At 42.9% G+C, this 24,693-nt stretch overlaps 2 protein-coding genes across 6 annotated transcripts in view; one reads left to right on the top strand and one right to left on the bottom strand.

Annotated features, from left to right (window-relative positions):
* The window catches only part of ULK4 (unc-51 like kinase 4), a 226,062-nt gene extending 223,103 nt beyond the window's left edge, over positions 1–2,959 (top strand). For all 3 annotated transcript variants that reach the window (XM_051789186.1, XM_051789185.1, XM_051789184.1), the window contains exon 37: positions 217–2,959. In XM_051789186.1, coding sequence (XP_051645146.1) covers positions 217–301 — 85 coding nt within the window. In that variant the 3' untranslated portion in view covers positions 302–2,959. The remainder of the gene's footprint in view (positions 1–216) is intronic.
* Positions 2,209–24,211, bottom strand: CTNNB1 (catenin beta 1). 3 transcript variants are annotated; one of them, XM_051789199.1, is made up of 16 exons: positions 23,848–24,211; positions 23,327–23,390; positions 10,677–10,737; positions 9,985–10,212; positions 9,594–9,847; positions 9,264–9,502; positions 8,979–9,180; positions 8,501–8,645; positions 7,921–8,024; positions 7,494–7,832; positions 7,083–7,241; positions 6,033–6,152; positions 5,730–5,880; positions 5,517–5,638; positions 4,248–4,308; positions 3,274–3,494 (listed from the first exon to the last, which is right to left on the bottom strand). In XM_051789199.1, exons 3-16 carry the CDS (start codon positions 10,687–10,689, stop codon positions 3,286–3,288), a joined length of 2,346 nt encoding a protein of 781 aa, XP_051645159.1. In that variant the 5' UTR covers positions 10,690–10,737; positions 23,327–23,390; positions 23,848–24,211; the 3' UTR covers positions 3,274–3,285. The 3 variants fall into 3 exon arrangements, with proteins under 3 accessions (XP_051645160.1, XP_051645159.1, XP_051645158.1); XM_051789200.1 differs by lacking the exons at positions 3,274–3,494; positions 23,327–23,390 and adding an exon at positions 2,209–2,982; XM_051789198.1 differs by lacking the exon at positions 23,327–23,390 and having other exon boundaries at positions 23,848–24,210.
* Positions 24,212–24,693: the final 482 nt, after the last annotated feature.

The following is a 24,693-nucleotide window of genomic DNA, read 5'->3' as shown; positions in this document are numbered from 1 at the left end:
AGTGACTGGGAATTTGAGCTGAAATTCACTTCTACACAAGATTTGCGTCAAGGCAGAATCAGAAGTTACCTGTTATTGCTTAACAGAAAAGTGGACATAGAGCGCAGTTAATGGCTATTCAGAATTTTCTAACATACATAAAGGCAAAGGTGGAATTTGAACAATACGCTTTTTCCCTGAGAATGTCTAATAGATGTTACTCTTTTTAATTCCTAGCTCTCATGCTGATGTTGCTGTTGCTTCCTTGGCATTTGAAATTCTGAGAACAGCGGGACATGAAAATATCAAGACTACCAAGTGAACCGGTTTTGACTGGCCCACCGAAATGTGCAGTTGTGTGCACTGCTCAGCACCTCAGTCCTGCAGGAACATCTTCAGATGAGTTGAGCAGATGTAATTTAGCAAGCTGAGTTGCAGCATATGCAGGAATTTGGGAGGCTTCAGGAAGGGAGGGAAGCTGGTTCTAGGGGGTGGTTTGTTTCTTAAACCCCTGTAAGGATGAATTCTTGGTTACTACTTTACCTTGTTGGCATTACATTATGTAGCTCAAGTATCTGACAGTTTGAAAGTGTAAATTAAATAAATAGTACAGTTATTTCACAATATAAAGTGTTTCACTATTTTAAGCTGTTATTAGAAATGCTTTTTTATCTTTTGGACCAGGTGACTGCCCTGGCTGTTCATCTTAAGGGGTCCCCTCATGCTCGTGACTGGCACTAGAAAATACCTTTTCATCAAGACAGGCAATATTCTTCACCTCAAGCAACCAGAACCAATCCCTGTGATCACACAGAGGCTGTGTATGAATGATACATGTTACTGGGTTTTTACCCAGTAGCATGAATTTTTTGTGTGTGTGCCCCACTCTTTCCCTAGTTTCCTGCACAGCTAAAACTGCACTGGTGGAGTGTCATTCTCAGCTGCCAATGCTCCTGGCTGGAGCTCTTCTTCGAAAATAGGTGCGACGATGACCCTGGCAGTTTGGCATATCCCCATGAAAAGCTGGTACCCTAGGAATGGTCCTTTAGAGCTTGCAGATACCACAGTGTAAAGAATTAATGTCTTCTCCACATGTGCAGTTAAGACCACTTCTTAATGTCTGTCTGTCAGTGCAGCAACTCCATGTTCCCGCTGCACCTACCAAACACAGGTGCCTATTGGCAGTTGCTGCTACAGCACCTGCTCTTGGACAGCCCAGTTATCCAGAGTATGTGGAGGCAAGCAAACACCCCTGGGTAAACAGATATCACTGTGTGCCTTAAAGGAATTATTTTCTCATATTACTTCAAATATCACTGTGTATCTTTCGTAGCTTAATAGCTGGAGTTACTAGGAATGGGGAAAAGTTCAGTGGTGGTTGTTATTTGGTGCAGTGTTTTACAGTAAGGGTCGTCTAGCGTGAGTGTGGCAGAGAGGAACAAAGTGTGTTACTGGGTGAGACTTTCCCCTCTGCAGCTGCAGTGCCTTTGGTCTGCAAGGGAGAAGGGGAGTGCTCTGGTGTGTGCTTCCTTTCAGCTCTCATCACACTGAGCCACGAGCCTCTGCAGCCAAGGCCCTCTCTGATCTCCTGCCGGCAAACTGCTGCCTGAGGTGGAAGTGACTGGGAGCTTTGCTCCCGCCGAGGTTGGTGACAGCTGCACAGTGCAGATGTGCTCTCTATGGCTTAGGCGGCACTTTCAGAACCACTTTCCCGCTTCCAGCCACACAGGTGCTGCCTCCAGAGTCAGTTACAAGCAAGTCTTATCTTGCACAGCAACTGAAGACTGAGGACACCTGAAAATGGGTTTAAGCTCCTGAACCAGCTGACAGCTTGCACACAAAGGATCTTCATCTCACTGACCCTGTGACAGCACACTGCTGAAGGGAACTGAGGCAAGACACTGTTCTCACTTTCTGAAGCCCAGAAGTGAGCGTGGGGCTGGCAGGCCAGGCACAAAGTGTAGTTGCTAGGCTAGACCTCCCCCACGCTGAGGAACCTGCCAAAGCAAAGCAGCAGCAAGGCAAGGGGAAGTATACTGCCTCAGAGGACTGCAGTAGGAAACCTCCAAGCTCCAAAGGGTAACTATTTCATAGTGGGATGAAAAAGGAAATGATTCTTGACTCCCTCCTCTGAAGTACTTAAATGATTGTGTAATTCCAGGATGATTTTTAGGAGACTTGTTAACACACATGAATAAACTTTGTGATGTGAAATAATTTGACACAGAGTGAATTAAAAGTTTACTTTAATTTTGAACCATTTTATAACTGCATTTTTCTCATGAAGCATCTGTATCACAGCAGGCTACAATAACTTTGGGATAAAAGGCAACTGGTAAACTGTCCAATACAAGGTTCCAAATAAACAGTTCTTACTGGCCCCTACCCAGACATATCCCAGATAAAGTTTTTGATCAAAAACATGAAATAGATCCACCTGCTTATTTTAAGCATATTAAAAAGGAAACTAATTGGACCATTTCTATTTGTCTAGTTTTTTATACAAAAAGGCTACACAATGTTACACTTTATTCAGAATACAGTTAGAGCGATTATGAATTAGTGTTCTACACCTTTACTCAATCCTTAAAAATTAGAAACTGCTGTAGCATATTCACTATAACTTAATACTACGAGAGACTTTAAAAAAAACTAACAACAATTACTGCAAAAGGAAAGGCTACTTCCAAAGCAAGCAAGGTCAGTACCATTACAGAGATTTAAAAAAAATAATAAATTTTTAACAAGCAAGGCTAGGGTTTGATAAATTCCATCTTGCAACTCATTCTTGTGCATTCTTCGTTTCTTGAATCACTCCCAAAATCCATTTGTATTATTACTCCTCGACCAAAAAGGACCAGAACAAAAAGTTTACTTCAATTGTTCCCATAGGAAACTCAGCTTGGTTAGTGTGTCAGGCACTTTCTGAGATACTAGCCCACCCCTCGAGCCCTCTCAGCAACTCTACAGGCCAATCAATGCAAGTTCACTCAGATGATACAGCTGCAAAGAGAAAAAAGACAGGTGTCAGTGTTCCTGAGTAGTAAAGGGCTGTTCTAACACGTGAAGACTGCATGAAGCCAGTGCACAAGACATTACAGTTAATTACTTCCACACTTCACGGCAGAAGTCAGTTTGGAGTGTGCTGATCGAGTGTTTCCAGAGCATTTATTCATTATTCTGGCACACTGGGACCCAATCGAGCCAATCCCTCCCTGCCAACCAAGTCCTCAGTCCAGTCAGCTGTTTTTCTCTTTTTGTTTTGTTTTTAAATTCAAGGTTGGAGCTTCTTACCTAAAGGATGATTTACAGGTCAGTATCGAACCAGGCCAACTGATTACTGTCACCTGGAGGCAGCCCATCCATAAGGTCCTGGGCATGGCCAAGATCTGGCAGACCATCAACTGGGTAGTCAGCACCAGGGTGGTGGCCACCCATTTCATGTTCCATCATAGGGTCCATACCCAAGGCATCCTGACCGTATCCGCCAGAGTGGAAAGAACGGTAGCTAGGATCTAAGAAAGTTAAAGGTGGCAGAGGGAAAAAAAGCATAATGTTAACAGATGTTAGATGCATCAGAAGCTGCAAGTATCAGTGTGTGAGGAGATCGTGTAGCCATCTAATTGTTTTCTAGTTCAGCCAAGTTCAACACAATCTGTTGCCTGCCCTTAATGGCTATTCCATTGTTTGAAACAGCCTTCCAGTATGATTCTGCAGACAAAGCACACTGCAGTCAGAAGCACGAGCAGATTCCAGCCAAGCCATTAGTCTGCACAATCGACAGTACTAAAATTCAACAATACTGCAGCAAAACCAGGCTCCAAGACTAGACTTGCTTCTAAAAGACTAGTCAAAAATAGCTCAGAATCCTTAGGGATAGGCTTGCGTTCAAGTCTATAGACACTTTCAGACTAATGCATTCAATAACAGCTTTGTTGTTTTAAAGAAAAACTGCACTATTGGAATTGTCAAGTCCATTTGTAAAGAATGTAAAAGATTTCTGTAAACAACAGCTCAGCGGGAGCTGTTCCCACAGGACTCAGACAAGAGACACCAGTTTTGCATGTTCATACAGCTCCCATTTCAGTGCTGCCAGTGGTGTTGCAGGAACTGGTTATTTGAAATGGCAGTTCCCCATCTGCCTGTCAGTTTGCAATACCTTGCTGAAGAGTAAATTCACTCTTCACTCATTTGCAGTTCTCCTTTAAAAATCTATGACTTGACTTCATCCAACTTAAGTTTAGTCAAGGGGAACGGCAGAGACCTACCATCTGGGCGGTATCCAAGAGGTTCTCCCTGGGCACCAATATCGAGTCCAAGATCTGCTGTCTACATGTACACAAAAAATGACAAAACAGTTTCAGCATCAGGTCTTTCAGCCAGCACTAGTAATTCTGAGTTTAAAAAGCTGTGAAACTCATCCCAAGATCCCTCTGAGCAACTCTTCTGCAGTGAGCACTGCAGCACTGCTGCGAACATGAAATGCCTTTTTAGCTAAGCATCCGCATCTAATATAGGTATAATAAGCAACATGAAATAGCCAGATTTAGGTACAAGAATCCACAGATCACTGGAAGGAGGGTTCTCTTTGGGAAGGAAAAAGATGTACCTGAGGGGTGTTCCCAGACCTGCCCCATCTGCCTAACTCCTGCAAGTCAGCTGTTTGGATATTCCCAAGTCAGCAAGAGAGCTTTTAAGAGTTCTGAAGGAACCTTTCCCATTTGTTCAATTACAGAAGTAATTGTCTGCCTGTCTGCAGAGAAACTGCTTAACTCCAGTCTCAAAGAGATATTCCATTTTAGCTCCCTCCCCCCCAATTCCTGTGGTAGATACACATTTCAGGAAAACAGAGACATAACACTGAAACAATACAAAGGGTTACTATCCCTTATGTAGTAGATACATACAAGATAAGACAAGCTAGGCTTCTGAATCTAAAGAATCTGCAGGAAGACAAAGAACTAACGAAGCCCCTTCCCTTCTACCCCTTGCACACAGTTTGTTTTCAGTCTCAATTTACTGTGTAGTTCCTTTAAGAACGAGGAAAGGCAATGTGTGATAATCAGCCTGCAAACATAGTCAAGTCTGAAAACTCAGTTCTAAGAGCATAAGTTGCATCCCCCCTTCAAGATTACTAATCCTACATTGTTGGTTTGATAGAAGCCTCACGTGTTATGTTTTATATTATGCTTCCCTCATATCACTCATGTTTCTCTTTTTGCATCCAGAGTTCATTAGACTTTGACAAGCAGCACAGAAAAGTACAAAGTTCTTGTATACAGCTTTGCACACTAGCACACTTTAGCACCATCAGAGAATGGACACTTCCTATCTGCAAGTGAAGAAGCAGCTTGAAGGCTGCTCACCACAGGTTCACTGAACCTGAACACGTAGAGAGTCAAGAAGGTACAGTCACACAGCTGTGTATAAAGCTGGGCCTATATCACTGGGGGCATCTATACTTCACTATTGGAAGAAGAGAGGACATAGAACTAAGGTGTCCCCAAGGAACCATTAGCACAGAAGACATGACTCACCTCGTTCCAAGCCATTGGCTCAGTCCGGAACAGAGAGCTTGTCAATTCAACCGAAAGTCGCTTCTTATAGTCCTGTGGTTTGTCCTCAGACATTCTGAACAGCACTGCAGCTGCATATGTTGCTGTCAAAAGGACAAGCGATTTTAGCAGAGGTCAAGACTTCTAGCAACTTTTCTAACACATATATGAAACCTGTCTTTTAGGTTCACTTACCAACACCCTCATTCCTAGAATGAAGCAGTTCTGTTAAAGGGGCAGTTGCACCTTCAGCTTCAATTGCTTCAGCTGCTTCCTTGTCTTGAGCCAGTTCACAAAGTACACCAGCAGCTACTCTCTGAATATTCTCGATGGGAGAGTACAACAACTGCAACCAAAACACATGGGGTTCTTTAGCTCTTCTACTTGAAACGAGCTCTTCAGCACACTCTGACTTAGCAGTTCTATCCAGGACACACAAGAGCCATTTTACTTCTTTTCCTAATACATGCTATAGCATTGCCTTGAGCTCCTACTTACCTGCACAAATAGTGGAATGGTATTTAGACCCCTGATTACGATTCGATTATGAACGTCACGTGCAAGAATATGCAGGGCTCCAGTGCAGCCCTCGACAATTTCCTCCATACGCACACCCTCCTAGTTAGGGAAAGAAAAGGCATTTTTTGAAGTTGAGATACTACATGATCTCAAATGACTGGCAAAAAGCCAATCAGCCTGTTTCAACAAATCAACCAAACTTGTCCCCTGGACATACGCCTTTCCCTGACAGGGCTCATACCCACCATCTACTGCTGGTTTTCAAACTTAACGTTTTTCTGCTACAAGTAGATCCAACCAAATTCAGTAAGTGAAGCATCTTAGTGGAACACCTCAGTGTTTTTTATGATGAACTTCATGTCTAATAACACCATCTCTTTTTCTTCAACCTGGATTAGCTTGGCACATACTAAGCTGGAAACAGTGCTTATCAGTAATAAAGAGGTCCCTTCCTGTCTCTGCATGAATTAACTACACTCCTGTACTAGTAGATGCTGCTTTCATTTGCCCACACTAAGACGACTTCTCCTTTGCTAATGTGTTTAATGGGATAAAAACAATCAAATTGAGACTGATCTTGCCACACTGACCTGGCACCCAAACAGGTAACAAGTATGGATCCTGCACAACTCCTCAGTACTTCTACAACTCTAAGCACCCTTGACAATATGCAATAAGCTGTGATAGCATTCTTAAACCCATTCTTCTGAGAAGGATGAAGCAGTTCTGGCTTCCTGGTAGAGAACTACTTGCCTTGCCAGAGTAGGCAGTACTCTGATCTATAGCATTCAGAATTAAATGCTCAAGAGGTTCTTACTAAAATAAGAACCATGCTTTTGGAATTCTTGTTTATTTCAGAAAAATTTCAGGTCTGCCAAGAGAGAATTATCAGCACACAGAGAACAATATGAATTAGAGCAAATAAGACAAGAGTTCTTTATACCAAGCAATACAGGGCTGAGGGGCACTGACAAATGAGGAGTTTGAGAGACAACCTTTAGAGATGTAACATCAGTGGTGGCCGCTTACCACGAACTGCTGTTGTGTCCCACCCATGGAAGTGCGTCGCTGGGTGTCTTGATGTGCTCTAACCAGCAACTGCACTAGCCTTGGAATAGCACCTTGTTCACGCAGCGGGGCGTGGTTTGCAGGACAGAGAGCCAGGTTGCGGATCAGGCCAACAGTAGCCTGTGGGTAAGAAAGGGGGTGGGGAATAAAAGAGCACAATGGGTATGTGTTTGCTCTCAGTGATTCTTTTAATCAGCTGATTTCAGATGCTTAAATCTCTAAGAGACAACACTAATTAGCTCAAGTGAAGCAACTTTCCCATCAGACAAATTGCATTCCCCAACGCCTTGGGAACACAGTATTTTTCACATTTAAAGTAACATTTTAAAAAGCAACAGTTTTCAGTGCTGACAGCTGGTAACCATTATTTACCTTGATCAAAGGCCAGTGTGAGGGTGGGTGCAACAGTTTAACCACCACTGGGAGTCCGTAGTGGAGACGTACTGCATTCTGAGCCATCTCTGCTTCTTGGTGTCTGCTAGTGAGGTGACGGAGCGCACAAATAGCAGGTTCTGTGATGTCTTCTCTGTCCCCAGCCCGAAGAACCGTGCGCACAAGAGCCTCAATGCCTCCAACCTGGCACACCATCATCTTGTTCTTGTAATTGTTGCAGGTAAGGTTAGAAAGGATGCCAGCGGCACAAGTCACAACATTAATGTCATCTGACCCTAAAAGCTGAACAAGAGTTCCCAGAAGGCCTTCCATGCCTTCCTACAAAAAAGAGAGAAGAAAAAGTTAAGTCTTTCTTTTCTTCCACTATGTTGACTTTTGCTCTTGATCCCTCAGCAGAGCCATTTACCTGCTTTGTTGCAGCATCTGACAGATTTCTCAGAGTCCAGAGACAGTTCTGGACAAGACGCTGACTTGGATCTGTGAGGTGGAGTCCCAAAGCTTGCATCCCACCTAGAAGATGGGACAGATTTGACAGCATTACTCAGATTTGACACCATACTCTGATGCTCATCTTGTGAGCAGTCCGGTCTTCTTCTTCCTTAGGGTGTGAGCACATATCTCACAAGCTTTTTTGGATCCTTCTCGTCATTAGTATTGTAACATGGCTAGCCCCTTTATCAGATAGGAAAAAACCAAACCCCCAAGTCCTCTTTCTGACACTGGGCTTTTTAAATGTGCGCATGTTCCAAGGGGACCATTCTGACAACACTCAGCCACTAAAGCCACCCAGCTAACAAAACAGTAGAATTACTTAAAACAGCCACCCTTTTTTACTTCTGTACACTAAAGGCCTCCAAAACTAGTTATGGACTTAAGGACCAATTCAAGTTCATTTTTTGATGCTGGCAGCTTCTGTTCTTGGTGGAATTAACTGACCTTGAAGTACTGTATAGATTTTTAAGCTCCCATGGGTACAAGGTACTTACCAGCCTCAACAATAGCTGGTTTGTTGCTGGAGCAGACTGACAACACCTTCAGCACCCTACTTGTGGTCCACAATAGTTTCTCATAAGTATAGGTCCTCATTATGTTTACTAAAGCCTGGGGTCCACCACTTGCCAGAATAATCAGCTGAAAGACAACAAAAATAACCTTTATCTGTCACTTCCTACGCATATCAGCAGGTAGCAAATGTTGCTGGCTTGCACCCCTCATAGTTTACAGATCCCTAGAAAGCCATTCCCATCTTCTGATATGGTCTGTAAGTTTTACAGTCTCACTATAAGCACAACGGCATTTCTGCAAGATAATTCCTGCACCCCACACCTCTTGCAAGGTCAGGACTGACTGGCAAAAACCCCACACATGGCTCAAGGTTCAGAATAAGGTCAGTACACAAGAAGTGTCAGGTCATTCATCACAAGTTTGCTTGTTTTAAACTACTCCAACGGCAAAGGCACCTACCTTGCTCTCTTGATTGCCATAAGCTAAGATCTGAAGGCAGTCTGTTGTGATGGCCAAGAATTTGACATTTGTCTTGTTGAGCAAGGCCACCATTTTCTGCAGCCCACCAGCCAGACGGACAGCCATTTTGGCTCCTTCCTGATGTAACAGGAGATTGTGAAGAGTTGTAATGGCATAGAACAGCACAGAGTCCACTGGGGACCTAAAGAAGGGAAAAACCTTATGAGCACCTGCTCCTACCAGACCCAACTGTAAAGCACAAGTACTGTCTTAGTAGTCACATACCCAAGCATCTTAACCAAAGCAGGGATGCCTCCTGATTTGAAGATGGCCAGCAAGCCTTCACGGTGATGTGAGAGATTATGTAGTGTACCTGCAGTACAACGGGCTGTTTCCACATCGTTTGTATTCTGCATGGTACGTACAATGGCAGACACCATTTGAGGGGATCTCATAATAGCATGGCGAGATGCTTCCTTTTTGGATAACTGATGAACCATAACTGCAGCCTTGTTCACCACCACCTAACAGAAATATATGAAGAAAGGTTTTAGTTTTAACATTATTGAAGCCACCCCACAAGCAAGCTGCACTGGAGCCAAAGAAAATGCTTACCTGGTCCTCATCATTCAACAGTTTGGTCAGTTCTGGGATTGCACGAGTTGCAAGTTCAGCATCATCTTGGTAGTTAATCAAATTAACAACAGCATGTTTTAACATCTGGGATGGCTCAGCCAGGCGTTGCACATTAGTTGGATGAGCTGCATCAAACTGCGTGGATGGGATTTGCATTCCTTCATCCAGCGTTTCGGGGAACATAGCTGCACGCACTCTCTGAGCTCTTGTCATTGCATACTGGCCATCAATATCTGAAAAACAAGGTAAGTCATTACCTCAAACAAGGAATAAAAAGCTCATCTTCTAGACTGGTAATAACTGAGTGTTTGGGTTTCTGTATCATTGAACTGCATGTCTAAGCAAACCAGTGTAATAGAAAAGGCCTTACCAGCAACTTGCTCCTGGGTAAATGACTGAGAGAATCCCTGCTCCCACTCATACAGCACTTGTGTTGTGTCCACATCTTCCTCTTCAGGATTTCCCTTGCCACTCAAGGAGGGAGCAGTTGTTGTGGCACCGGAATGGATACCAGAGTCCAGATATGATTGTTGCTGCCAATGACTGACTGCTGCTTTTCTGTCTGGCTCCATTGCCATATCCAGCTCCATCAAGTCAGCTGTAAGAAATCATTGTTGAACAATTAAGTTTAGTTTAATTACTCCAGCATGTATTAATCCTACAAGAGATGACACAGATTTTAAATTAAAATAAGCTGCTATAAACTACTACCACAACCCAGCACAGCAAGTGAGACAGCAATTTGAAACTGAGGCTGTACTTCGAGCCAATGCAGACACCTAAACCTGACAAACAGGCAGAACAATCGCTGCTGTTGTGACTGTCCTGATCTACTGCTTAAAGGTTCCTTTTTCCACATACTATGATTATGTACTTGACTGTACTTAAGGGACCCAAAATGCTTACGACAACAAACTTGTCTGCAGGTTTGATTTCCAGGGTAAGGTATTAATTACTGCAGTAGAGCAGACGTTATTCAATCCAAGTGACTTTGAAAAGTTAAATGAGAGGAATAAGGAGCGTGCTATATTCTAGTAACAGAAATTGTAGTGCATTACATACCTTGAGTTGCCATCTTCTTTGTTATGCTCCTAGAACTCTCTCCTGCTCCCTTTCAGAGATTCTAAAAAAGAGCAAAGTTAGAACTTATTAAACATTAATCAGAGCTAGTAAGACAGGATTTCACATCAGAACACTAGAATTGCAAACTAAGACTTCCCACATCTTGCCATTTCTTTACTACAGTGAGTATACTCAAATGCTAATTAGTAAACCCCCACGGACAGACATGCTAAAGAACATGATGTATCACCCAGACCTTTTCTGTCAGAATATATGTAAGATATATTCTCCTCTTAAAGCTGCAAGAGAAAGAGTTGAAGACTGACCATGACAGAGCTATTTTTTTAATCCTCTATCCTTGTTTAAGATGAAGTCCAGACATTAAATTCCACAGCTTGGACATGCCACAAAGACAAGGGCTAAATGTCAGACTTCCTCATTTCCCTCAAACTACTCTTAAGATACTAGAAAAACTGATACAGGGCTACAACATGAATTTTCAGGGAGAAAGCTGAAACGACCATTTAAAGCAAGCTGCTATTATTTCAGTGGCACAAGGACTACCTTAATAGTTAAATTATAACTATTTAGGCACCTCCTCCTTTACCCCTTTTCTGTACCACAAGAAGAAAGGTTTCTTCCTGCACAAAACTCTTCCATGAAGTCAAAACTGAAAATTGAACCAGCCTCATTAAAAAAAACAACAAAAAAATGCTGTCCTTTAGTTACACACACACTGAGTCACCAAACTCACTTTTATTTTTTGCACGGAAAGCCAAGATAACTGGGAGCAGGAGGCTGAAATATGATCAAATGCCCTATCCAAATTTTCAGCATGCACCTCCATTTGATATCACCAAGTAGCATGGAAGTATCTGTACCATAAACCTGCAGTTGTCTCAGCTGTCTCTTCACTAACCCAGAAAGAGAAATACAAGGCTACAGCGCCACAACTTTTATTTCACTTGCCCTTCCCGCCCTGGACCAACACTGTTTTCGGCGCAGACACAGAGCTGGTGACAGCCTATCCTGGGAGCCAGCCAAGCAGAAACATTTGCAGTAGTAAGTAGTGCAGCCAGCAAAACCATCTCTTGCAGCAATCAGCCTTCAATGTGCCAGTTAGGTGTTAGAGCTGTGCTGATCAAACATTCCTGGACAATGAAGTAAAGGCAAGCCACTAATCTCTTTAAAGGACAGGTCTGCAGTAGTGTTTGTCAGGAGAACAAAGTCCATTTGACTCTCTATTTGTGTAAAGACAGGCTTCCCAGTTTAAGTTTCCTTCAGAAGTACAGGCCTACAGTTTTAAAGTCTCACTGAATAGGTGAGGCAACTTTGAGGCAAACTTGTATTTTCACTGTCTCTGAGCCAGCTGCAAGATACTCCAGCAGCTCCTGAGCAATCTTATTACTTTGCTGTACAAATGCCAATGCTGTTTGTCCTGACTCTGCATTCCCACAACTTTTGGCAGCAACTCTTCCCTGGCTCTTTTAAAATGGACAGTAGATCTGCAGCAGATAAGCAGCATTAAGCAGATATAAGACATAACACAACATATAGTAAGTACTCTGTTAGGCAGTTGGAAACACTTAGGTCCCTAAACCAGTCCTACTCCACAGCCTGGAAGAGACCAGCCAGCTCAGAGGCTACTCCTCACAATCTGCGTGGAAGATGTTCTGACAATACAGCCATTTTTTTTCAGTCCCTCTAGCACATGCTGTTAAAAGTTTGGGAGAAACAGTGATAAGGGGAAGGAAAGACTTAGTCATGCTGTCAGTTCTATTAATTAAAAAATTCTAATGAGTAACTAAGGTGGAGGACGTGCCTCTACAAAAGCTTGATAGCTCTCTGCAGATCTAACGTATTACTTGCTCAGCCCCACTAACACCTTCCAAACAGAAAGAAGCGGAATAGCACCAGCAGTAAAATTTCTATCTTTGCTCCCTGTATTCCTCACAGTCAGATGTGACATTTCCAACAGAAAACTGCACGAGATCTAGCTGCTATACAGAATTCAAAGTACGCTTAGCACAAAAAAGATCTATTTTTATTGTAACCTTTCCAGTCTCCTCCCATCAGGACTATGCCAAAAAAATTAATACCAAACTAGTTTTGAAGTTGACTGGTTCATCTACCAGCATGTTAAGAGCGGCGACTACGCTTAGAGAAATTTAGTACCACCTGGGATTCAAATATGCAATGTGGGGCTTGGGAACGACATTTATCATTTCCTTCTGCTGTTGAATTCTGCACAAATGAAGGCGACTGGCTTACAGCAACTGCACTCTGAAATGGCTTTTTCAATTTCAGCAGCCTGAAGAGATCAGAAGAACAGCTGTGCCACTAGGTAAAATCCAACAGGCCATACTAGCCACTGAACTGCAGCACTACTCCAAAATAAAGCTGAAGAACATCTAAAAAATAGCAATGAAGAACAATGATTAAGCACTTAGAACTGCATTATCAGTCAGACATTCAGTCTTTGGAATACTGACTCTAGATCAGCCTGCTACCTGCACCATGAAGTTCTAACATCCTAATCTGCATTCCATACACCTGTAACCCCTCAGCAATTCCCAGTAGCTTGTTTTTAATTATTTAGATAGGAAATTGGGTTTAACCCTAGAAGTTCAAAATAACTGCCCACCAAAGGTATGCCAGAGTAAATTTTCTGTAGCTGAACATTCTCCCATCTTCCCTTCACATTCTCTTCTAATTTTACAAGTGGATAAACTGAATCCAGGCAAGCTGCTGACTTTGTCTTCCTGTTTGTCACTGCCAAGGTTAACCACTTCACTTACAAAGGGAGCAACACCACCAGGCTGGGTACAAACATTCGTGCTGTTCATTTTCCTGACACACTGGATCAGTACATGTGAGTGAGGTGGTGGGGGACTGGAAACACAAACAAACAAACAAACAAACGACTCCAATGATAATTAAGCTTTTATTTTTCAACCATGAAAAATATATCAGGTCCTTTACCTCTACACAAATTAATTGAAGGACACACAATTAGTGACATTAGTGTCAAGGTCAACCATACAGATGTCAACCATCAGGAAGAGACAGAAGGCCTCAGTATACTTTATAAACAAACTTCAGTGTAACAGCCAGCTACTATAAGCCTCAGTGCTTTTGAAGATTACCTGGTACTCAAAGCTCCTCCTGCCCCATGACAGTATCCACTTGCTTAGCAAGCATCATCAGCTTTGGGTTAAACAGAGGTTGGGTTTTTTTAAAAGCTACTAGTTAGGGCACATGCCAAGGAAATAAACAAACCTACAGCAGTTCTCAAATCTAAACAATTCTTTCCATTAAGATTGATTTAAACTACACCTGACTGATCTGATAAGCAGTTCCCCCCACACAGACCCTGTCACTATAAAGCAAGTCAGTTTGCAAGTCTTCCATGAATCTTTTTACTCAAGAGCAGCATATCACTAAATCTTGTGTGAGAAATCCAAACTGATATATCCAATCACCATGATTTACTGAAAGGGAACACATTTACTGACAATGTTTTTATACATCTCATGTAGGACAGGCAAAGCAACTGTACCTCTAAACTAATCACCAGTTCTGAATGACACATTTCTTACAAAGGACAAGCAGTTCCTAATCATCTTCCGAGAGAAGTTCACATATTGGAAAATAGGTTTTCTTCAAGTGCTCTGAAGTTACTGCAACCATTCCAGAGGTGTTACTGGAAGGATTCTCTGGGTCTGATTTTATAACTGGTCTTCGTTTCAGGCAGATGCCTGACAGTGATGTTACCTGTGTATCTGCTTTGCAAAAGTCTGTAGCAAAACACACAGGGAACACCAGTTCACAACTAATAACACCATGGAAATGAGTGCTGTAGTTATCCGAACAGAAGACCCAAGTCCTTATATTTCGCTCTTAATGCAGCAGAAGTTTCCTATAAACCTTAGTTTTCAAGTGGAACATTTGGGAAATACATCCAATTAAGGATTTTTTTAAAAAGTCTTTTTAATCTTATCCTGGAAGTTGTTAGCCTGTTTTAGAAAACAGGGGGATGGAGAATCATCCAAGTAAGACAATATGACAGTGGAAATATCAGCTTTCATGGTATAGAAGCACTTTAAGGCACGACTGGTGGACCTGTCTCCGGAAGAAATTTTTGGTCTAACCCATCCCACTGTACAAACATCTTGCAACAAATAAACCTACTTCTGCCTCTTGTAAGTCTTATGAAGACACAATCTAATCTGTTGTAAACTTATTATTCCTTATCCAAATGGGGATAAAGTTCTCTTCTCCCCTATCCGAGATTGTCAAAAGAAAACTTTGAGGATTTGTATCTGGTTTCTATTCAGCCCTGGGTTAAAGTATATTTTTGGAGGCCCTTCATGTATCAGATGCTTCTGTAAGACTGACAAGAAGCCCTGGAAGTACAGTTTTGGTGTTGTGTGTTTTCAAGAATTTTAGAAGCTCGCTGTAGGAATTACAGCCGGTGTTTACATTTATTTTCTACACAATAAACAGAAGATACTTTATTTGAAAATAGGAATATATAACATGTTTGAGTTTCACTCTGAACACTTGCATTTTAAAAAAAAAATTTTTTTCTTGTACAAAGGTATCACACAGGATTGAGTACAAGTTTTCCTTAATCACATTTCTATATCAAGGATAAACAATACTGAAGACCACTCGTATTCTGTCTCAAGTATTAGCATTTACAGTCCTCAGCCACCTTGTCCACTCCAAAATGAACAGCTATATGCAGCGTGTACAGACTATTTTGCAATCATCCTTATGTAATTGATGGCTAATTGATTATTGCAAAATTAGTTCCCCACCAATGGTAACTTCTGCACACTGGTGTTTTAAGGACCTGGATGGACGAAAGCTACTATGAAACTCATTGAAAACTGGCTCTCAAATGATGTTTTAGGCTGTAAATTATTGTATTAAGCAAAGCCATGCACTACTTGGATATTTGTAGATAGCAAAGTTAGGATTTACCCTGTTATCTATACCAGAAATCGGAATATAAAATTTCATGTATTTCATAGTAATGTCAGCCTTCCTTCTGCTTTCAGCAGGCTGATATTTAACACTGGGTAGAAATATATTCAGATGGCTTATGACAAGGTATTTTAAGTAAACAGAAATAACTTACACAGTATGTAACATCAAAAGGAAACAAGTCACACCATGCAGCCTTTTTCCTCTAAAACAAAAAACCCCACCATGGGCCTTCAGAGCTTTAAAACTTTCCTGCCTTCTTTTGGGTTACATGGTAGAAACACTGATCTGTAGCCTTCACTTCCATCTCAAAAGGAATGCCATGGCAAGAGATAAAGCAGTATTACTATATTCAAGTGTTGTGCCAAGATGTAGCAACTTCAACTATTTCAGTAGTTCCATTAAAAACTAAGAGCTACCAATAATCTTGACCTGAATGCCACACCACATGCCCACAATGAAATCAATCTTACTGATCTTGGACTGCAACAGAACACACTCATTTATAAATTTTAAACTCTGGTCATTTCCTCAAGCAATATTTGCTTACTTAGCATCATTCCCTCCAACTAATAAGCTACTCTTAGTGTTCTTCTTCACTCCAGTGATAAACTCAGTATCCTGTGTAATCCACCCAGTTCAAATTTATCCAAGCTAGAATATTTCAGAAAATGCATTCTACTGATGCCTGCAGAAAGTTAGAAGATGCCTTGCAAACAGCAATACATTCTGTTTTAGATTTAGCTAATCAGATCACAGTAAGTTTGACTCTGAACCCAGAATATACAACAGTGTTGAGTTGGTCTTTAAATTCTCTTATTAGTAACGCTTGAAAGTCTAAGATCTGTTTCTCCTATCAAGCATCATGAAATTAAGAAATTTGAATGGTATAGGCTTTACTGACCTCAAAGGTTAAAAGGTTCCAACTTCCTAGCTTTAAATTTCCTTAATACATGCAGAGAGAGGCAACCAACTAGCCCACATAATCCACAGGTTTAAAGTGGAAGAGGGGTATTTGACAGTACACACACAGATCTGCCAAGGCTCACTGCAAGCTACCTCTGTTTCAGCCACTGTTCTTTGCTGCTTCGTTTCCACTTCATTTTTTTTTTCCTTCGGGCATCCCAGTTTGCTATTACATCAACTGTTCTGGCTTTTCAGCCTTTGTCTTCTGCCTTAGAAATTATCTAAAAATTCCTTCCTGTAACAAAGGCAAAAGAACATCCTACACTAGTCTTTTTTTAAGAGTTCATTTGATGCTACAGCACAAAATAAAGTGTTATGACTGTCTATTTTCAGTCATCTCAGCAATCTTAGACCAATTAAAAGCACAGAGTAGAGTTTCTATTCACGTGCTCATTAGCCAAAACAAATAGCAAGTAAATATTTCTGTTCTTGCTAGACTTCTCCAAGTTGATTACAACTGCTTAATGGAACTGAAATGCAGGCATCTGGAAATCTTGACTAGACTTGAAACACTGAGTTAGCTGTAGTGAAGGAAAGACTCAGGCTACAAGTTCCAAAAATTCAAGCTTGTTTTTGAATCTATCCAGTCTTCAGCACATGTGGCAGAGGGAAAGGGGCCACAAGAACTTTACAACAAACCTCTGAGGTTCCATTCTATCACACTTCACCTTCACTAGAAGTGGAGCACTACAGAGTGTTCTGATACAACAGGACACTCATCTGCTTTTCCGTCCCCTTCCTCCTAAAAGAGAAAGCAGGCTAGTAAAGAATCACACTTCCTAGCCAGTTTGCCAAAGGTTGAACTGTGACAACTCTTAAACTTTAAGTGCAGTTGAGATTATAACAGATTATACACATTTTCTTTTGCTCACCCAAAGTACAGAAAGCCACCCAGAACATACACAGTTTTAATCAATCACTGAAATGCAACTTTCCACCAACAGTTCAGGTAACAAAAGGTCGGAGATTTCCCTGCCAGATGGGTATCTTTCAGGTGCAGCATTGCCTGTCCCTGAAGCACAGCACTCTGAGCAACTAACACAGCATTAGGCACTAACAGCTTGCACAATTCATCACGGTCTTCACAGCTACTAAGTTTTAAGCACACTTTTAAAATCAGCCCATTAGAAATTTCAATGAAGCAACAGTTACCATTGCTCTGAGAGTCACGTGAAATAACTAATGCACAAAATGATGAGAACCTGAAAGAGAATTCAGAACAAGCACATAAGGGAAGTTACTGAAATAAAGTTCATCTGGGCACCATTCTGCACAATCATTCTAAGAGAAAAACTTTCAAACTGTAGAATCTGCCAGGACGCCTCCCCAGAAACGAAGCTGGCAATATCACAAAGGTTCGCTGATACCTTTGATACACAGTACTTCACTCTTTAGCACAGACATGTTAGAGCAACTTCAGTAGAGACCGACAGGACACGTAGATATGTCAAAAGGGACTTGGTAGCAGCTACCTACCACCATAATTTATTACAACTATCAGTGGTGACCCACAGATATATTTATTTTTTGATACTGCCAGAGGCACATGGCTGGGCATCCTATGCAATGTAAAGACAGCACCTTTTCACACAGACCTACACCCTTGCTTAAAAGTACACTTACACTGCAGTAACTGAAATATCACAGCACTGGAGTGTGCCACTTCAGAAACTGAAGTGTGTGGATCCACAGCACAGTTATTTTGCGCTTTACCTAGAGAAGCAAGAGGTCTGTCAACACAATCCTTTATATTCAGAATCATGGGCAACTATACCAGCAGTTTCTAACAAGATCTGCAAACAAAACACTTTCTGCACTGGGTATTTATTTGTCCTCTATGGAAATTACTGGTTGTTTCTACATGCTCGAGTTGAAAAATTATCAGGTCATGTTCGAAAGTAATGATTTAAGAGAGCTTTTCATTGGCAAGTGTACTGCAACACTAGAGAAAACTTTCACTTTATTACTGGGCAAAATTGACTCCAAGTACCTAAGTATCCTTCTGACTATCCAAGAGAGGAGCTGATAAAAATCTTAGATGTTATGATGTGAAAACTGCTTCAACTATAAAATCAGGCATTATACATCCAGCTTGAGAACAAAAGTAATGAACTCGTCCATATAATGTACATATAATCTTTTGACAGCAACTGATATGACAGTTTCAAGTTTATGAACTTGCATCAAGTTCATACCAAGATTATCAACCCAATTACTCTCATGTCTTAATTGTTCTGACCAACTAAGCACCGCAAACACAAGCAAAGTAACCTCAAAACAGTTATTAAGCCACTTCTGTTCAGCAGTGGATTTGAGATCTTTTGGTTGCTGGCACACATTTTCAGTTGGGGTTTCATGCAGCATTCACTAGGTTTGAGTATTTTCGTGGTTGCGCAAAACAGTTTTGTTATCACAGCTTAGACAGTTCCCACCTTTCATCTGCAGAGCACAGTTAGGTATCTACATCGTGTACTTCTGTCTGTCTTGGTTAGGGGTGAGCCAGTGCTTCTAAGGTTTAGTCTGCCAGCAGGGTTCACTTAATAAATTTGCACTGATTTACAGCTTTTGGTCCATGTGCCCATACTTATCCCTAAGATGTCTGTAGTAGAGGTGGCAGTAACCAGGGTCCACATTCATTTTTTAGTCTTACCTAGCCACATACAGAAAGAAAAAACCTGCCAACATGACCATTTAGAGGCAATCAATGATAATTTGGACAAATACTATGCCATATTTCATTTAACACTAATAAAGTTCCATAACAAACCACTGTGAGCCCTTTAAGTGTCTACGCCCACACAGATTTGAGCGCCAAAAAGACACTTAATGGTTCTGCAGTGATTTACCATGATCATGCACATCATTAACAAGGTTGTTAGTTGCTTGACAGCCACCATGTTACAGAAGTATTTTTCCCTCCTGTTTGAGAAGAACTTAAAACATCAACTTCCACTCTAACGCAGCACCGATTTAGCAAAACAACCTCCCTTCCAAACCAGGAAGTATCTATCCATAATCTAGTTCTTAGGCTGCAACCATGTAGCCAGCCCTGAACATGGATGTTAAATATTAATCTCCCCGGTTTAAGAAACCAGAGTGATTAGTCATAATTGCACTGACACTAATGAAATACTTATGAATCTGAGAGTGGTTGTCTTTGCTTGTCTGTCAGAATAACTATGTATTTACAATAGGCATACCAACACTCCAGAAAGTACTGTTTGAACAACAAACACGCTAATGAAGTCTGACACTAAAAGATGTTTCTTCAACTCGCTTTTAATTAAGGCAAACTGACAAGGCAGCTGCATTTATCAGCACCTTTAGGATGTTAAGATTTCTGGCCACTGGAGGGCACCTGAATTTTTGCCAGGACAATACAGAACTACTTGCTACAGTTGCTGCAGAGTTGGCAAACTTCTCCAATTTATACAAGTCTATTTAGCACAGTAAGTCAGCCTAGAAATGCTGGTTCCAGCAAACACACTTACAGTGCACACTGTGTGTTTGCCAACTCCAGCAAAATCCAGCTAGCTCATACTATTTTTTAAAAGCAGCAATGTAGAATACTGGATTAACTCTTTCAACCTTTAAGTGAACTAAAGTCAAGGCTCCAGAGTTGATTTAGTGTTAAGCAACAGAACAGGCACTTCACTTCTGCAATACTAATCCAGCCAGTGTACATTGTTTCCTAAAGCAGCTTGGAACGTGAACAAAAAGTTCTTCTGTAAAGCAACATTTGCACTCCTACTTCCCAAGGCAACACAAGTACAGGATGCATTTGCTTTCATATCAAACCAGAGTTAACAGATTCATGAGGGCAGGTAGAGCCACAGGTATGTTTTACCTGTTCACCTCATCAATTTGGTGTTCCACACAGACAGAAATGCCAGAAAAAGACTTCCATTAGTTCTCTCCCCTGCACTTGAAGTTATCTGTCAGTGTCAGAAAAACAAATAAACAAACAACCACAACAAAAACAAACCTCAACTTTTCTGGCACCTTTCTTCTTACGAGAGGCAACACAGGCTACACAATGCCAGCATATTCTAATGACATTAACCTCTTGAGCTACAGCCTGATCACAGACTACAGCAAGTTCTACCTTGGAATCAAGTGCCAGAAATGGATATTAAAAGTTAACCATTGCCAGGCTGCCTTATGTTGGCAAGTTGGTGCATAACCAATTCAGTTGGTGCATAAAAATCAAAGCACCCCAAAACAAGATTCCAATGCTTAACTAGAAAATCAGCAATGCTGCCCTGCTTATGTGACCAGGATAATAATTTTATCTGAAGAGACAAGAAGAGTCACACACAATATTTACTGCCAAGGAGTTTGCCATTTCTAGGCTCCCACTCAATCACCCAGCAAAGCACTGGGCTTGGAGCTTGCAAGCACATGTTGTGAGGACCCAAGAGCAAGTCACAACTGCCTGCACAGTTTCTCACAAGGTTTTATCAGGCTTCATCAAGTACGATGTGCAAGATAAGTAAGGTCAGTCCTGATTTTCCTGCCACGGTATGCAGGCTACCAGAGTCACAGAACAAGTTTTGCTGCAGGCAACTGCATGATCACCATAATCCCTGCATCACCAGCTTTAACTATGAATTAACATAAGTGATTTTGATTACTGCTGTATTTGCAGTAATCAAATCAAAAGTCTGCCTACTAGACAATATTTTGCGGAAACATCCTTATCCAGGAGTTTCAGACCACACATTGAGACTTCAGTTTCTGAGACAGAAGCTTACAATAGCCATGTTTCCTGTCCCATTCTTGCCACTTCCTTTTCTACCCCTTGAAATACTGCAAAATTGGTTTAGAAGGCCGCTAGTACTGACTGGTTGCCTTAACATCCCCAAAACCTCAAGTTTAACTCTTCAGGACACAGTATTTCAGAATGCTGATTTAGATGTAAAGTCATGAAAGACAGACGTCTGTTTCACAAAGAAATCGTATGTCTGAGGGGCAACCAGGTTTCATGGCCACGGTTTGATAAGCCAGTTACTGACACGCCACGTAGTCATAGCAAAACCCTGGTGTCCGTAGTAGACTATATACCATACAGAGAGCCCAGTCTATTTATAACTTAGGCAAGAAAAAGGAAGGTGGGGTTAATAAGGCTGTAGTACAACATTTGAAGAACTGACTTTTCTACACTTTATTTTGTATTAAATCCTTTTTTTAATAAGTTTGACATTATCCTTTCCAACACGCTTTTACTTGTTTCTCTCCTAGACCCTTTGAAATGATCAGCCATAGAGACCAACATGAACATTCCCACCCATATTAGTTTACACCCAAACAGAAAATATCTGCACTAACAGACAAGCAAATGTTATTCCTCTAGAACAACCCCAGAACAAGAAGACACACAGTATAATTTTGTACCGAATGGCTGAATTTCGAGAGCCTTAAACTCTTGCCTGAATACCTAAGTAGCCTCATTTGCAACCATACCAGCCATTAGACAATCCACACAGTAGCCACATACCTGCAGCTGTCAGCACCTCCTTATTAAAAGTGCAAGACGAACATTAGGTTCCCGGACTGCTACTGAAATTCACAAAATAAGTTTGCTCAATACACACCACTAAGTTTTGGCCCTTGTGCTTTTCTTAGAGCCTTGCAGTAGTACCTTTTTGTCCTTCAGAAGCAAAATCCTAACTGGCAAGTTGCTCTCTGGTGTATCTGAGCTTAGTATCAAGAAAATCCCGATACTCTTTCAGGTAGTTTTCTCGTCTTTGCCTTTACTATAGTCTCAGCACATAAAGATCCTGTTTTACTAAAACCCCTCCTTGATTTCCGTCCGTCGACCTCAGCATACCAGCCCAGCCTCTTTCCATTCACCACTCGCATACTTTGGGGGATGGGAGGACCACAGATGTCTGGAATATACAGTGTCAGAACAATGGCTGCACCATGAGAAAGAGATCAAGAAGTAGCTGATTACAAAGATCAACACTGCTATTCCTAAAGTCACAAGTTGCCCGTGGTACCTTCCAAGATTGTCCTTTCCTCTCAGAAGGGAGAATCTTCAGAGAAGGGTTTGTTTTTTGCTTTTCTTTGAAGAGAATCGAGAAGCAGTAGCCCAAAGTCCTACGTCAAGTTTTAGCCAGGGAAGAATTCCAGGTTTTGCTAAATTTAAGAAGACTCGCTGTTCCAGGAGCTACTAATCATGCACAAAAGAGAGACGAACTAAGCTTTTTTTGTTGTTTTTTTGGGGGGGGAGAACAATACAAACCCAACAAACACATCTGAAGCCCACTATTCCTCGAGAAATCAGAAATATAAGTGCCCTAGATAGTACTAGGAGTAACCGCAAGTTGATCCAAACACCTCAGGAGCGGGTTAATTCGGGAGGCTGGGGCCGCCATGGTCCCCCCAGCTGGGCACGGGAAGCAGCAGGCGCTTCCCCCCCGCAGCGTGCGAGCCCCCACGCCGCCCAGATCCCAGGAGCCCAAGTCGCTCGCTACGAGACTTCGGTAACGTGGGTGTTAAAAAACTTAATTTGATTGCTCCCAGCTCCGGGGAAGCTTCGTTTCAGTGACACCCAAAAGCAGCAGCATAACCTCTCCGGCAAATATGCAATGCCACTAAGAGCGAAGCCCCACAAGGCAGTAGATTAGTTATCTCCCGCTGACTGCAGTGACCGTGATTAATTATATTCGGTACAAATAAACCCGTACCCTGCTCTCTTCCCCCTCCTATCGCCAAAGGGGATCTGCAGCCCACCGGCGAGTTGGTACTCCTCTAAAAAAAAAAAAAAAAACAAAAAACAAAAAACAAGAGGGGACACCTTTAAAATAATAATAATAAAAAAAAAGGGGTCATTGAAGTACTCCGGGCTCTACTGCTAAGGCAGGAGAGAGCAGAGACCCGGGAGCAGCGACTCGCCTTCTCCCGCAGCCCCGAGGAGCCACCCCCTCGCCCCAGGACGAGCTTCCCAAGAGACACCTCGGGAGCTGCAGCTGCCGCTCCTGCAACCACGCAGCTGTCCGGACCTCCCGAAACCAAGAGCCCTTCCTGCCCCCCACCTCCTCTTTCCCACCCCCGCTCCCACTCAGGCAGCGTCCCCCGCTCCCTCCCCCCCACCCAGCGCCGTCCTTCCCTCCGGGCGCACTCTGGACCCCCGCCCACGGCCGCGGGACCGAGGGTGGGGGCCCGGCCCGGGCTCGCCCCAAGTTCCCGCCGGAGAAAGCCGCACTACCGTTGGAGGAAGGGAGAGCGCAGGGTCCCCCGGGCTCCGGCGGCTGCTGCTGCCCGGACGATCCCGGTCCGGTCCGTCTTTCCTTCCTTGTCCCCCCACCGCCACTACCTTCTCCTCCTCCTCCTCCTCCTCCTCCTCCTCCTCGCTCGGTCCCTCGGTCCCGGCGGTGCCCCGGCCGCTGCCTCCCGGGTGGCGGCCGTGCGGGGCGGCGGTGTTTGCGTTCCCCGAGCGCCGCCGCCGCTGCTCCCAGCACCGAACCGAGCGAGAGGCTTAAAATGGCGTCGCTCACAAGGAGGTTCTTATAGCGAGCGCCGGGCCCGGCTGTGTATCCTGCCGCCGCGGCCGGGCCCCGCGCGCGGCATTCCACAGGCTCCCGGCGCTCAGGGCGGGCAGAGGGAGGAGGAGAAATAGTGCCCGGCTCCCAGGGCGGAGGGAGACGTGGAGCGGGAAAGCGGCACTAACCGGTGGAAGGCCGGGATGGGCTGGGCAGGGCTGGGCTGGCCGGGGCGGGGGGAGCGCGGAGCTGACACCTTATGCTGGAGGTGGGGAAGAGAGATCCGAGTTCCCGGCTTGGGAGCGAAGTTGCTGCCCCGAGGGGAGTAGAGGCGGCGAGGGAGGGGAGGGGATGCAGCTGAGGGGATCATTCCGGGGTCCCGCTTTGGGAAGGGAAGGGGGAGGATGTGAAAGGCGACCGTGACTCTTTCTTCCCCCCCTCGCACCGCTCCTTCCCCCCTCCCTCCCCCCGCGTTTAATTTGGCTTTTTGTTGCTTGGGAGTTTTAATTTTTTTTTTTCCTTTTTTCTTTTTTCCTTTTTCTTTTTTTTTTTTTTTTCCAAACGCACGGCAC

Source organism: Manacus candei, unplaced genomic scaffold (genome assembly GCF_025592945.1).
Source record: "Manacus candei isolate 608988 ecotype Guabito, Panama unplaced genomic scaffold, ASM2559294v1 h1tg000026l, whole genome shotgun sequence".
Lineage (NCBI taxonomy): Eukaryota > Metazoa > Chordata > Aves > Passeriformes > Pipridae > Manacus > Manacus candei.
This window is presented reverse-complemented; position numbering and strand designations above follow the sequence as displayed.

Bases quoted from the DNA above. Each gene is read 5' to 3' on its own strand.
- CTNNB1 (XM_051789199.1), bottom strand. The intron at 8,025-8,500 runs GTAAGTACCTTG...CCCATCTTCTAG, and splicing joins ACCAGCTATTGTTGAGGCTG to GTGGGATGCAAGCTTTGGGA. The intron at 3,495-4,247 runs GTAGGTCTCTGC...TAACTTTCTTAG, and splicing joins TCTTGGATACCGCCCAGATG to ATCCTAGCTACCGTTCTTTC.